Here is a 14287-nt window from a genome sequence, read left to right as displayed (position 1 = left end):
GTTTTGAGCATTTTTCTGCAACAATTGTTCTCAATATTTCAATTATATGCAAATGAATTATGAACTGTATCAATACCTATACTATTCTGCTATGAAATTCAAAAAGTTTTTTTTTCCTTTAGTCTTATACTATTTTGTGCCCAAATTATATATTGTTTACACAGTTACTTTCATCTCACATCGATATTTTGTCCCCATATGCTAATGTAATTGGGGTGTGGACTTGTCCATTTCATTAAAATTATGTAATTTCTTTTTGGACTCGTAGCATGATAAGGTTTGCTTGACGCTTCACACCCTGTGCTGGTTGCTTCTTCTTAGGGTTCGTTACAATGGGCATCCATGTATGATGAATCTCCTCAACCCCTCCCTTCTACTGCACCCAATCTAAATGCTTGAAGATGACATAGAGTTACCCACAGTAGCACGATTCTCTTAGAAGCAGCAGCCAGCGAAGGTTGCAAAACTTGACACCAATCTTACCACTTGGTAAGGCCCAAGAGAATTTCGGTTTCATCAAGTCTTGAGTCGCCAAAGACCCAACCAAGATTCAATCCAATTTATCTTTATGGAAAGCGTGTATATGTAGTTAAGTGAAATAATTTGTTCTTCTAAATAGTAGGTCACAGGTGGTTTTAGTGTGTGTGCCGTTTGCGTGTGAAATAGGTTTCGCCTAATGCTTGGGCTTTCAAGGTTTTTGCATGTCGATAATGGGCTGGAATACTAGTACCATTATTATAATGAAAAGTAGAGAGGATTAGATTTTTGTAATGCTTTGCTGATGCTATGCTGTGACCCTGGCCACTGCAATTCTCCTTGCACCCTCTACCTTATGCTTGGCTGGATCTTGTGTGTGACTGACGTGGTTTGTTAGAGGCGTAGCACCATGGGATTCAGCCTAGTATGAGCTGGGACCTTGCTTCTGCTTTAATTGGCCTGTGCAAAAATGTTTCTGGTTCCCTTTCTAAACATGGGGAAGGTGGTGACGATTGCTCAGAGGTAACATTAGTGTTTTGGTTTGATTGGTAAGTCTAACATGTTTTTGTGTTGCATTTTGCTTGATATTTTCATGGTGTCGAATAACAAGCTTGTGAAAATGCTATTATAACTTTCATTGCTGTGCCTAACAAGCAATTGCAACTTGATGTGCTTTATCTCTCATTTGCCATTTTTAAGTCAGCTGAATATGAAGCATGAGAAAAGTTTTATTGGGGTGATTTTTGATATTGGATTTGTAAGGTATGTTAATCATGTTGATTTGAGAGGCAATATATATTCAATTTGAACATGATGGGTTGCTCTTGACAGTGTTTTACTCTGCCATGACCAATAAGACAGTTTGTGGTATCAAATAGTTATACATTTATGCTTCTAGGTAATCATATACAGTGCAACCTCAATAAAACGAGATCCCACGGTGCTCAAATAAACTCTCGCCATAGCATATTGTTGTTACCGGAGGTGGAGCAAATAATAGCCATTATACATATTATGTACACTAATACATTAGCAGGATTGGTGCGGTGACAGAAATTTCTACCCGATAAACATAAGCATAAACCCAGACAAAAGGCGATGTTTTTTGCAGCACTTAATTTCCTTTCCTTATAACAACTGTTCTAACAATTTATAAGTGCCATTCTGAATAAAAATCATGCAAAGCATTGCTTTTACAATCATTATACCAGTGCACCGCCCATGAAGCCATTTTTCTATGTACTATATAGTGGATTCATGTGATCATTCTATTATTTTGGTATTTCCCACTGAAAATTCAAACGATTACTGATAAAACTGTATTGCGGTTATTTAATGCCTCTTTTGGTGTATTGTTAATGTTCCTGTACATCACGTGGAAGTTATGTGAAAAAACGTATCGCATTTCTTCCTGCAGACGAAAACGGTGGAAGGTTGTGTAACGATCCTGCCTCGGAAGACTTTTTCAATCATATAATTTAATGTCTTCATTATCTACGGTAAAAAGTTTGCAAAGCATGCATAAAGAAGTGATTAAAATTTCCGTTGTTTCAAATAAAAGTTCCTTTTTCAGTGTTATGCTCGAGACTGAATTGAAATCTAGTGTTCCACGGCACTGCAATAAAAACGATTTGAATTAAAATTGTTAATGTAAGTACAGATATTTACGTGATATTATTTCACAAAAAATTTAACGCAGATATAATGGTGCCATCACTTGAGTAAAACAAAAGCAAGCTGTGAGAAACTGCGACTAATATAGCACACTTGTGTAATATATGCGACAAAGAAACGGAAGGGGTATTCAATTGATGGATCCTGAGGTCAGCAAAACTTACGAGTATGAATTTGTTGATATGAAATGCTCTATAATGACTGCAAAACATGAAATGGGGGTGCAGAATATTTTTAATTAAATAAACTAAAAGTGCAGCATCAGCTCTTCACATATGCCATCGCTAAAGCGTGTCACACCTGCCTCTAGCATCCTTGCAAGAAATCCTCGTACTGCAAGGGTTTTGTCGAGTAGTAGGTCGTAAGAGAGTTCTATTTCGCCTACATTATATCACGCACGGAATACTTATTAAGATATTCGGATAGGATCGGAGTCCTTTCTCCCTCAACTTCAGGTTTACACCACAGGCATCACCAGCAATTATGAAGAGAGATAACGCTTCCGTGCTTTGAATTAGTATAACCAACCTTCTGAACTCTCTAAGTTCTCGATTCTCAATTTATCCGTGGAATACTCTGTGTTCGCCTTAAGCATAGCCCTTTACTCAGTAATTCCCGCAGATTGAAGTGGGCAAAACTACCTGAACAAAGCTTCCTTTAACTCTTCATGATCTGCATTCCTCTGGTGCATTTTTTTTTCAATTGTGAAGAGCGAGTAGGAAGGTAAATAGGTGAATTAATTACGCCACTCTTTTATTACTCTCTTCTATTATTTTCATTTTCTTGCTTAGACGTGTTTTGTATTTTTTGGCCATGGCGTATTCTTTCAAATGCTCTTTATTCACACAACTCACTGACGTGTGGGTATACTGCTTTCTGCCACCCGAGGAACAAAAGATCGACGAGCATTTGTGAATGTTAATGCCAAATATTTTCAACAAAATGAACTACTTATTTATTGAGCTACAGTTTACTGCATGGATTTTAGACTAGTTGCTCAATGTTAACTTTCCCTGTAATTTTTGGCAATCTGTTAGAAATAGAGACTCTTGATGAAGGTTTTCCGGCGATATAAACTCTCGCTATGGCGAGTGCCAACACAGAAAAAAAAAATTATACATGCTAATCATAGGGTCAAATGATGGTGCCTCTTGAATGGCAGGGATCTCGCAATAGCCCGTATTCGCTTTAACGAGGCTCCACTGTATGTTGCAGGCCATCACTCATTGGTGAATTCTACATGTGCATGATGTTGCCAAGTGCTGGGATTTTAATTTTTGTGAAAAGTTTTTTTTTTTTGTATAATCACCCTATTGATTCCCTCTGTCAATGCCATTTAGCAATCTGTCTAGATTAAGTTTACTTTTATTTAACTTAGAATAACTTTACTTTGAAACTTAGTCATTGTATCTGTAGTCTTCTATAGTGCTGCACATATTGGTTATAGGGTATTTGTATTCCATAAATTGGAGACTTAATTTTGGAAACTTATCAATTATCTAATCATTATATAAATCGACTTAACGAGAACTTTATTGTTTCCTTAATTACTCTATCGTTGTTGAATTGAGAACAACTGCAATATCTATGCATTTAGTTATTGCTTTCACTACAGTGTTTACTTTTTTAAATCTAAAAATGAAAGGGATCTCATCAATGGTGATGTGCGTGGTGTGAGCTACCTGGCGAGGCCTTGTTGTCAATCCAACCGTTACGGTGCAACTAACTGGCCTTTTTGAAGTGCCCTTGAAAGGGAGGGGGTGCTTGACCCTGATCAGAATAATTCCTATCTGTTTTCAATCCAAATGGTAGATTTTGATTGGTTATGTTATCAGACTAGTGTTTGAAAATTTTCGTTTCATCTACTTATTGAGAGGAGTCATCATAATGAAATTGGCCAAACGAAGAAAGTTAGACGACATTATTAACCAGTCTGAATCAACTGTTAGGAGTTATTCTACTGACTGTCTTGATTTCCCCTACCCAACTATGCCATTTTTATACTTAATTTTATTTATTCGATTAACTTGCCAGTGGAATATATATTGTTTCTCCTTAATTTTAAAGTTTTTCATTCTTTTTTTTTCATGCTCCTTTGTGGATATGAAGACTTGGATCCAGTTAGTTTCTCGCCTGGCTCCAATTCATCGGGCGTTGGAATTTCATCAGCTGCATCTTCAGTGCTCTCACCCTCAGAACCTTTCCTGGCATTGGAGCCTCCTCTCTCGGAGTCGGATTATAGCTTCAGCTTAGACCATGCTGAAGGCCTCTCAGAATTATTTGATTTCTTGTGAGAGAGGTTGTGTTGCACGAATATGGTGACTGTGAAGGATCTGGTTTGGCCAGCACTCAAATCCAGTGAAGTAAAGGGGTGGGGAAAAGGAATCTCCCGAGAGCTGCTGATTCAGCTGTTGAGTTAGTGGCCACATCCAGGCCCTTGCAAATCTCTGGTCCAATTAAGCCTGCTCCTAGGCAGCAGAATATTTTTCTATGGGATGACAGCCATTTTAGTGTGTTTGGTCACAAAGCTTACGTATAATCATTTTTATGATCCTGTGTGACGATTGGATCATCATCTCTTTCTGCCAATGTGTATTTTGCAAAACTAGATCTAATGAAAGTAGTTTTTCAGAGGGCTTTCTATTTTCATGGAAAAATTATACTTTTTCAGGATTTTTTGTTACTCAACACGTGGATTTAATTGCTTTCAAATGGAAATACTTGAACCAGCAGTCAACTCTTGATTGTTTGTGCTTATTGATATGCGGCTACGTGCAAATAATGGAAGAACATGGTAAATCCAGAATATATGATGTATAATGGTCATGATATCAATATTTAAATTTGTTATGTAGTAGATATTCATTCAACTGAGGACAGGCATTGAGAAAATTAAATATATCTACTAATTTTCATCAGAGGTTTCTTGTTGGTATATTAAGGATTTCTTATTTTAGATATATGGATCTTTAAAAGGGTTCTGATATTGTTGCCTTTAAAATATTGTTCAAAATTTTAATTGCACCAGGGATAAAATAACCCTGCAAAATAAGCTGCAAAATGGATGGATGGATTGAGAACCAGATAATCCAGAGTTGACTGTATCATTTTAGCTATTCTTCCCCTTATTAAAGATGTTGCATTCTAGGCTGGGATTTTATGAAACCAATTGGGAAGTTGCACAGTGCCTGAATATCATTTTCAAGAAGTCCTGAATTATTCGTTTTTGGAATGGTGATGTTTTACAACGATAGAGACGGTACACTGTAGTTTGAACATGATAAGTGATAATTTAAGCATGGAGGAAGAGTCAGTGGAAGAGACTCAGTTTTTCTTTGTACCTGGGGCCATGATGTTTTACTACCCCATTATGATGGTGAGATAACCGTAGTATCCCATGAGCCCTCCACTCACTGACAAAGTCAAGTAGCCATAGGTGCCTAAGCGGTTTCTTGGTGGCTAGATTTTCTATGCTACTCTTTTTTCCATCACCGTTTTAATGTGGCAAATGTACATATGCAATAACGACTGAGAAATTAATTTGGATGTTATGTTTAATGTGAATGAATGTGTGAGTGTGTGTTTAATGTGATTGATTGCTCTTGTGATTTTGAGAGATTTTTCTAAAGTGTTTGACGATTGTCTTGCATGCTTGTCCCCTATATTATCTTGTGGTTTATTTACCATTTAATTTTGTTAAATGCATTTTAGTGTCATTTTTTTGCTTGTCTTATTTGTGAAATATTGTATTTACACTTTTCATTTCTAACTGTCGAACTAGTTTTCTTATGGTAAATGACCTTAAATGTTTGACCATTGTAACCATTGTGGTTTTAGGATCAATTAATCCAATTCACACCGTTATCTTATTTTTATTAGTCATAAATATAAATTTCTCTTTAGTTAAAGGGATTTTAAAACTGCTAATTTTAAAATACCACACAACAAATACACTGGTGCCATGGAAGAAACTTAAGCCAAGCTTCCATAATTGTTTAACATGTACCTCAAACAAGAATGCCATAAGTGGTAGCAGAGAACTGTACGTTTCATATATTTTTTAATGGTGTTGTGCTGTTGAAGACCGATTGGTTTTGTGATGCCACTTTTTTTTTTTAGCTTGGTGCCTCAGGTTCAAACATTGAAAAGAAAATGTGATTTTAATACAGCTCCATGTTAAAGTGATGCATGCAAGTTTTAAATCAGCAAATGAATGTAACGAGATGCAGTGGGGCTTGGCACATTTTAGATATATGGTTGTAGATTGATTTGGTGAGGGTAGAATGTAAAGTTCATTTGGTTTAAAACCTTGCCATTCCATTTATGAAGTAAATTTGTTACTATCTTGTAAATTTCATTGCATGTATTAATATGAATATCATTGATTTGAGTTCTTATCAATGATTTTTGTCAGTTTTAAAATTATTTGTACAGTACTTGTTTTAAACCGGAGTTTTACGTTAAGGAATTCCTTTATGGGTGTGCTTACAATGTATTATATGAATGGGTATTTGGCTGTACCCCACACTGGCGCTGTCTACAAGATTGTTGAGTCATGCTAATTGTCAGTTCATTGGCTGGGTGTATAATGCATTAACAGACACATTTTTTCTTTTTTTAAGAAACATTTTCTACACTGAATATCATGAGACACATACTTCTTGATTTTGTAGATGATGCATTGTTTCCACTGAAGTTAAGTGAAGTTTCATTTTCCTATTATATTTCTTGATTATGTCTGTTTTGAAAGTGAATGTGCTGGAAAGAATTGTAACTCCACGCAGTTTTGTATTGAAGTTATGTAAGCATATGCATATTGTATATGTGATATTGTCTATGAATAGCCTGACTTAGTGTGATTCATATCATGTAGCAGTGATACATCAGAGGCTCACATATCATTCTTAAATTGTTGACCCAACTACCAATCACAAAATTTCATCACATTTCAAGCAATATATATATTTTAATTTCAGTAAGTTCCAAAAATATGCGTGGTGTGGTTATTATTCTGTTCACAACTGATTTCAACACCATAGCCCATTTGTACACCACCTTCAGCACTTACAGGATGGGTGAGATGTGTGATTGCCTGTACTTTAGTTTGTAGGCCTAAAGTATATGAAAACTGTGGAAGAATTCAATACATTGTATTTATTATTTATGTATTGACAGCGTTTCATACTATAAAAAGTTTGAAGAAGCGTATTGTCTTTTATTTTTGAATTTCCCACGGCGGCGCTCTACGTCCGGCAGTTGTTTGGAATTGATTACCCGGCGATCTGTGGGGGCTAATATGTCGCATGTGTGAATAGTAAACAGTAACAATATTGTATCCGTTGTCATCCTCCTTATGTAGGCGTTAATGTCGCTTATAGTTTGATGTATATAGTTTCACCTTGTGTATAAGTATCCGTTGACGAATTGTTGCTTTGGGCCTTCGATTGATTAGTGGGGCTTTCGTTATAATGTGTGTTGTAGATTCGTTCCGATTGCGGGGAGTTGATTTATTCGCATTATAAGAAGAAATTTGATAGTGACATCCGTTGCAGTATCCAATATTCTTCATGAGAAAGGGTTATTCGGTGAGTACTGATGTATTTAATTCCTTGTCGCTTTATATATTCCTGTATTAGACAAACTACATCGACCTCTGCGCGCCATTGTCAAGGTGATGATGTTGTACATAGGGTTTTCGCAAATTAAAATTAGTTCGTAAGAAATTTTATTAGCTTGCTTGCATTGCGTATGCAGTAATTTCCCATTCTCGTCAGTTGTCATTTTTGAGCTACAGGTTGGTTCAATTACGTAATGCGAGCGAAGGACGATGTAAACATTACTGTGCGCTGTCATTTGTGGCGCCGAAATTGACTAACGCTATTTATCGAGTGAAATGTGTTATGGTGTACTCAATGACGATCATCTTCCTTGATACATGTAATCAACATAAATGTCATGTCAATCTATTGTATTTATTTGAAGATCTCAGTGGAGCATTGTCTCTCGAGACAGGTGATCATTGAATTGGTTTGTTATTCGAATTTGCCATCATAGAACTTATTTAAATTGATATCGCATTTTATTCGCAGATATTTAATAAATGAAGTGGTTAGGAGAATTATCGAGAGAAGCAAGCGGTATGTTGAGCCACAGCAATGGACTTGTGACAGCTCCTCAAATAATTAGGCATCAGGTAAGGGAAAGATGTCCTATCTGAGTTAATATACTATAATTTTGAACTGTTGTCAGCTGTTGAGAATCATGATTGTTAGTCCCCTTAAATGATATTCAGTTCATTAAATTCTCATTTTGTGTGACGATTATATTTTTGACAAGTGTGGTCATTGAACTGTCAAGTGTCAGAAATTGGGAACCACATAGTTCAGAGCCTAGTGCCTCATTCTCTGCAAATCGTCAGTTTCTGGTGTTTCATGATGTATCGCAACACTACAATGCTGGCATGATTAAACTAGCTTTAATGTTGGAATTGATCTTTATACCCACTGCAATAGATTGATGGGCATAAATGATGCCCATACTTAAATGTTGCCTTCTTGGTGAAAAGATGTTTTTTTTCCCAGGTATGCTTTTTTCCCTTGAATTGTTCTGTCATTTCCTTAGTTTCAAGAATTTGAATAGTGTATCTTGTAGCCATTTGTCTTGAAGTATTTTTTTAGCGCATTGCTTTAATGTCGGGGTCATCATTATATTGCCCTCAGATTTGAAATGTATGGCTACTAATACTCATTAAAGGGTGGTGGTGAATTCATATAGCTGAATGAGTCAATAATTATTTTGATATCAGTCAATGCACTTACCCCCTCAGAAACAGTGTGTGCAAATATTTTTATATTTTACTGTTCCTAATGTGTTAGGTAGGTACTTTAATAGCTGCTTAGCTTCTAATGATATACTTAATGGCAATGACAAGTGAACCAAAACCTTTTCTCTATCTAATGCCTGTCAATTAACACCCCATCAATTATATGCCTCAGAATTTTGTCATATTAAGGTACAGTTAGTGTATTGGTACCATGTTGATGTTAATTGGTAGTATATTTCTGTACGGGTATCAGAAAATTTTCTTCATGAATCACCCGATATCCTCCCTAATCAATCCTTTCGCACGATTGTGCATTGCGGGTGACTCCCGTAAAAAGTTATCACCGTGGCTAGTCCCGGTATACTTTAAAACTAGTCAAGAGCGAACACCTCTATGTGTTCTATGTCCGGGCCTGCTCTCCGGCTGTGGCACTGTGCGCACGACTTGGACTGCTAGTGGCATCATATGCCCCGCAGTCTAGCAACACCTTGTCCGGCAGTGTCCGCAAATATCCACAGGGAAGAATGACGCCTCGGTAGCTTAACTGGCTAAAGCACTCGACCGGAAATTGGGAGATCCGGGTTCGAATCCCGGTCAAGGTGAATGATTTTTTCTCTGTGGATCTTTCGCACGATTGTGCTTTGTGGGTGACTCCCGTAAAAAGTTATCACCGAGGCTAGTGCCGGTATACTTAAAAACTCCTCCCTTACACTCAAATGCTACAGCAAAAATTTGTAGTAGTAATTTGAAGTAGTCATTGTAACAGGGTTGTCAGAAGATCCAGATCATAAAATTTGGCAGCGACACAGCTCCCATAGTAAGATCAGGGTGATGTCCATTACCATCAGATTTGAGTGTGTTGCATGTAATGATTTCTATTTCCAATTTGCTAAGTATTCAGTTTTCTGAGAAATTTCAATTCATTATACATAATGATATGCAGCAATATATTCATTTGATCGGTGCACCTTCTTTCTACAAGATCCCCAAACTGGGGATCTTGCCCCGGGAAATTTTATAAGTCGTGAGTTTTAAGTTTTTTAAGCATTTTAGAAGAGTCATATGATCAACATTAGAACCCTGATAACTCGAATCTCGATATCTGGACACTCCGGGGAAAATCGACAAGCCTGACACACTTTTTCCTCACACCCATAACGAATTTTTAAGGGGGCTCGGGGCCCCTCAGGCCCCATGGAGTCAGCGCCACTGACCTTAAGTAAGCCTCAGAAAATGAACAATAAGGGGAAAGGGTCCAGTTCCTTTCCTAGGACCTTCTTGTACTTTGATGGGTCTGCTTTGGGTCCATATGATGGCTTCACCTAGGAAGCAATAACCAAGTGCCCTTCCAATTCATGGGTGCATTGTTATTGGTGAATAATTTAATTTTCTTTATTTAAATGGCTCACATATTTTGTGCCTGAATTAGTCGTGTGAATTGTACATTATCTAAGCAAGGCGTGAGAACAAAAATCAGATAAACAAATGCTATCGTCTTATAAGACTTCTTGATAATCTGACAATAATAATTTTAGCTACAATTCATGTATTTGTTGTCAAAGTTTGGTTCCTGCCCCCACTCTGTAAGGGTGTTTGGATGTAGAAGTAGCATGTTGGATGGATTAGAATGAGTTTTAATGGAGTAGGAGTTCTGTTGCTGATATGAAAGATTATTCTTCTGTTCTACTTGTATACTTATCACTGCCACTACTGTCCTCTTGTTTCACTTTAAGCTTTATTATGGATCAAATACATTTCCCAGTAAAAGCTGTGGTTGAAAATGATTTAGCTTCTTGTTACATATCATTCTTAGAGGCTCGTTGTGACAACAGGGAGTACAAAGAGTTAAGCACTTGAATGTTGCACGCCAATATCACATGATCTATCAATTTCAACTTATCGAAGCTCATTAGGGATGAAAAAATTTGTTTGCTACCAAAAACCTCTCTTGCTTGCTATTGGCCACACTACCATGATTTTTCCTTAGGTTTTTGTTATAAGTTAGAATATGTAGTGGGTTGATAAGGAAACGAGTGTATTTTTTTCATGATGCACAAAGGTTAAGAAAACACTTAGCTGTTTCACAAAATAAAATATATTGCGACCGGTTTCGATACAGCGTATCATCATCAGATGATGGTACGCTGTATCGAAACCGGTCGCAATATATTTTATTTTGTGAAACAGCTAAGTGTTTTCTTAACCTTTGTGCATCATGAAGGAGTTTCACCATGTTAAGCCAACCACCATCGCATTTTTCGTATTTTTTTTAGTTTTTACTTCAAGAATAGAGCAAAGAGAGCATCATCAGTGGTTGACTTTGCTTGCTTTACTCAAAGAATTCAAGATTGCTGTGTTTGGATTTTGACCTTCAAGAGTGTGGAACAATATGCAGCAATAAAGGTTGTCAGATATCGTTGAAGAGCATATGTGAAGCCTTTCAATTTTTGGGAAACTTTTTTGATCCATGTTACGCTCCTCTCTCACCTCTCTCCTCCTCCTTGCATCTCCATAGAGGTCTACTAATTCATTAGGCTGTTTCTTCATTAGCCCCATTTACTTATCCGAAATGTATCCTCATTTTAGATTTCTCTCACTATCCATATTGCTCAGAGGATTTTTCCTTCATTATTTAATACATTGTAGACATCAATGAAGAGGCTGTACTAAAAAAAATACTTATCAGTCAATGGTATGGAAGGATAGACTCAAAAGCTTAGTTGGTATTCCATAGGGTCCAGTATTGTGTTTCTCTATTGCAGGTTTTTCAGAGCCGGTCTTATGTTTCTTATGGTTCAGTGTTACCTGTGTAGAATAAGGGGATCAGGTTGGTTTGGTTGGTAGTGTGTTGGCTTCCTTCCCAGCGTACCTGGATTGAGTCACAGAGGTGGAAGCGATTTATCAGAGATAACCTGATCCTTGCTATGTGGAGGGCACTCCCAAGTACACCATTCCGTCCATTGGATGGAAAATTAAGCGGTGGTTCTCTTCACACCATTTGCTAAAATCAGGCTAATGCTAATGCCAGGTTTCTCTCTACCCTCCATTCCATACCTTTTCCTATGGTGAAAATCGCCTAATGTGTCAGCCATTTCCTCCTAGTATCTTCCTACCTATCCATTGAGACTATTCAGATAGTGCTATGATTTTTAGGTGACAAATTTTTCACACATTTTGGATCTCTTTTTCATGTTCTCAGGTTCCAGAGCAAAACAGGCCTCAATTGGCAAGATCTCAAGATGATGCAATGGTGGGTTATGTCTTTCAGCGTCCTCAGACTGACCCTGATTTTCCCACCTCTTTTAGTAAACATCATCCACGATGGGCTCTAGGAGACGAGAGCATCATTGACGTAAGTATTGCATTGCATGAATTGTGAAGCTTATTTTCAGAAATTACCTTAGAAGTTATTTTTTAAGGGGATTTCTTTTAGGAAGAAAGTGGAATGCTTGATGTGGGATGAAAGTATTGCAGATTGTCAACATAAAGTTTTGTTTGTTTACTGACTATGTCATTTGTTTGGTTGTTGTGTGAGGTGAAATTTTATCTCTACTGAGCACTGGTCCCTTAAAATATCAACATAAGACATGAAAGATCGTGAAGTTAATTGATAAGCATTAGTGATTTTATCTTTAATATCTCACCCTTAATAAAACAGCTTAAGAAAAATGACTACCAAGTCAAGATTTTTTTGTCGATGGAATTAATTTCTTGAAATTTAGCCTATAAAAAATGTCCTTAAGTCATAATAACAGGAAAAATATAGTGGCATAACATAGATAGATCCCCCCCAGAATCCTCAGAGAAATAAAAAAATCATTGTCTAATTTTGACATTTGATAACTACATCTACTTAATGTTAAATTTTTATTTCCAAAATATTGTAAAATGTATATCCAGACATTTCATTTTTCGAATAAGTTCAACAGATTCAGGCTTCAATTGGTGGAAGTTAAACATATTTAAGTAAATGAAAGATCGTAGCACTTTTCCACAAGAATTTTCCACAATTCTTGTGGAAAAGTGCTACGATCTTTCATTTACTTAAATATTTAATTTTTCACAAATTTTCCCGAACTGGGGTGGCACCCCCCTGATGTATGGGGGGTGGGGGTTGCCACACCAGGCCAGCCAATCCCCGCTCCCCTCAAAGCATATTCCTAATTATGCCTCTGTATGAGTTACATATTTGTATATTTTGTGAATGCCTGAAAGTTTTTTGAAGTTACACAGGAGTCATCCTTCCCTCTACCTAGTTAACTCATACCACTCTAAAACTGATTATTCTGCCTTCTACCTCTGAAATTTTTGTGATTATTCTCTTGGTTTTCATTTTATAATGTTTTCAATGGGTAATAACCCTGTCATGGTGGGAAGGTATATGACCCCCAATGACCCGCAGAGCTACACCAGTGGAATAATTCATTACTGCTGGTAGGGCCACCCCTGCCAGATAGAGCAATGAATAAAATCCAGCAGTAAGTATTTTTGACAGGTTTGGATTAAAGACACAATTAGAATGGGAATGGGGAGCCCTTAAATATTATTTTTTCCCTTTAATCATCCAACTGGGAAATTCATCCAATGGGACTAAGCCCCTAAGGGAAGTTGTTATTGAAGGCTGAAAGGGCTGCAAAGCTCTCAAGGTTTCTATCATGTTGAGTGTCGGTATAGACTAAAGTGCAGTATACGAGAAAAAAGAGGAGAAGACCAAGAGGAAGGGAAAGAAGAAATATGCAATATATGTAGGGACATGGAATGTTTGGAAAATGATGAAAGCATGTAAAATTGAAAAAAATATTTTTAGGATGTGAAAAGAAGACAGTAGGCTTGAATAGAGTTAGAACTACTGTCGGCATCAAAGTGATGTGCTGCTGTACTTTGCAAATTTATATCTGGACTTCAGTTCATGCCATAATAATGAATAATATGTCATTTTAAAGGATATTTTATTATCAGTTCTGATGTATTTTTTGTTTTATGAAAAACTCAAAAATCATGACACGGGAGTGCAGTAAATGACTCCGCACACCATAAAATTAGCCGTTTTGTCAACTTCATGAACTTTGTAACTCAACCTAGGGAAAACGACTACGTCTATAACATTCATCTTCCACTGTAAGTTGCAAACATTACTATAGATTAATAAAATGGCCTTTGCATGTATTTAGAATGCATATTTTGTTGTAAAATAATGAAAATGTTTAAACACTATCTAGACCTACAGTTTATCCCGAAAGAAAAGATAAAATAGGTAGAAAAACTTCTTAATTTATTTGCAATTTTTCTATGATCCATAATCTATAAAAATAA

At 36.7% G+C, this 14287-nt stretch overlaps 2 protein-coding genes across 7 annotated transcripts in view; both read left to right on the top strand.

Moving 5' to 3' along the window:
- The window catches only part of LOC124161105 (transcription factor E2F3-like), a 29775-nt gene extending 22420 nt beyond the window's left edge, over positions 1–7355 (top strand). For all 5 annotated transcript variants that reach the window (XM_046537308.1, XM_046537310.1, XM_046537309.1 and 2 more), the window contains one exon: positions 4261–7355. In XM_046537308.1, the coding sequence (XP_046393264.1) occupies positions 4261–4445 (185 nt within the window). In that variant the 3' untranslated portion in view covers positions 4446–7355. The remainder of the gene's footprint in view (positions 1–4260) is intronic.
- Positions 7356–7450: 95 nt separating this feature from the next.
- Positions 7451–14287, top strand: part of LOC124161102 (maternal protein pumilio-like) — a 1117691-nt gene continuing 1110854 nt past the window's right edge. For both annotated transcript variants that reach the window (XM_046537301.1, XM_046537300.1), the window contains exons 1-3: positions 7451–7736; positions 8241–8344; positions 12174–12326. In XM_046537301.1, coding sequence (XP_046393257.1) covers positions 8252–8344; positions 12174–12326 — 246 coding nt within the window. In that variant the 5' untranslated portion in view covers positions 7451–7736; positions 8241–8251. The remainder of the gene's footprint in view (positions 7737–8240; positions 8345–12173; positions 12327–14287) is intronic.

This window comes from Ischnura elegans, chromosome 6 (genome assembly GCF_921293095.1).
Source record: "Ischnura elegans chromosome 6, ioIscEleg1.1, whole genome shotgun sequence".
Taxonomy (NCBI): domain Eukaryota; kingdom Metazoa; phylum Arthropoda; class Insecta; order Odonata; family Coenagrionidae; genus Ischnura; species Ischnura elegans.
This window is presented reverse-complemented; position numbering and strand designations above follow the sequence as displayed.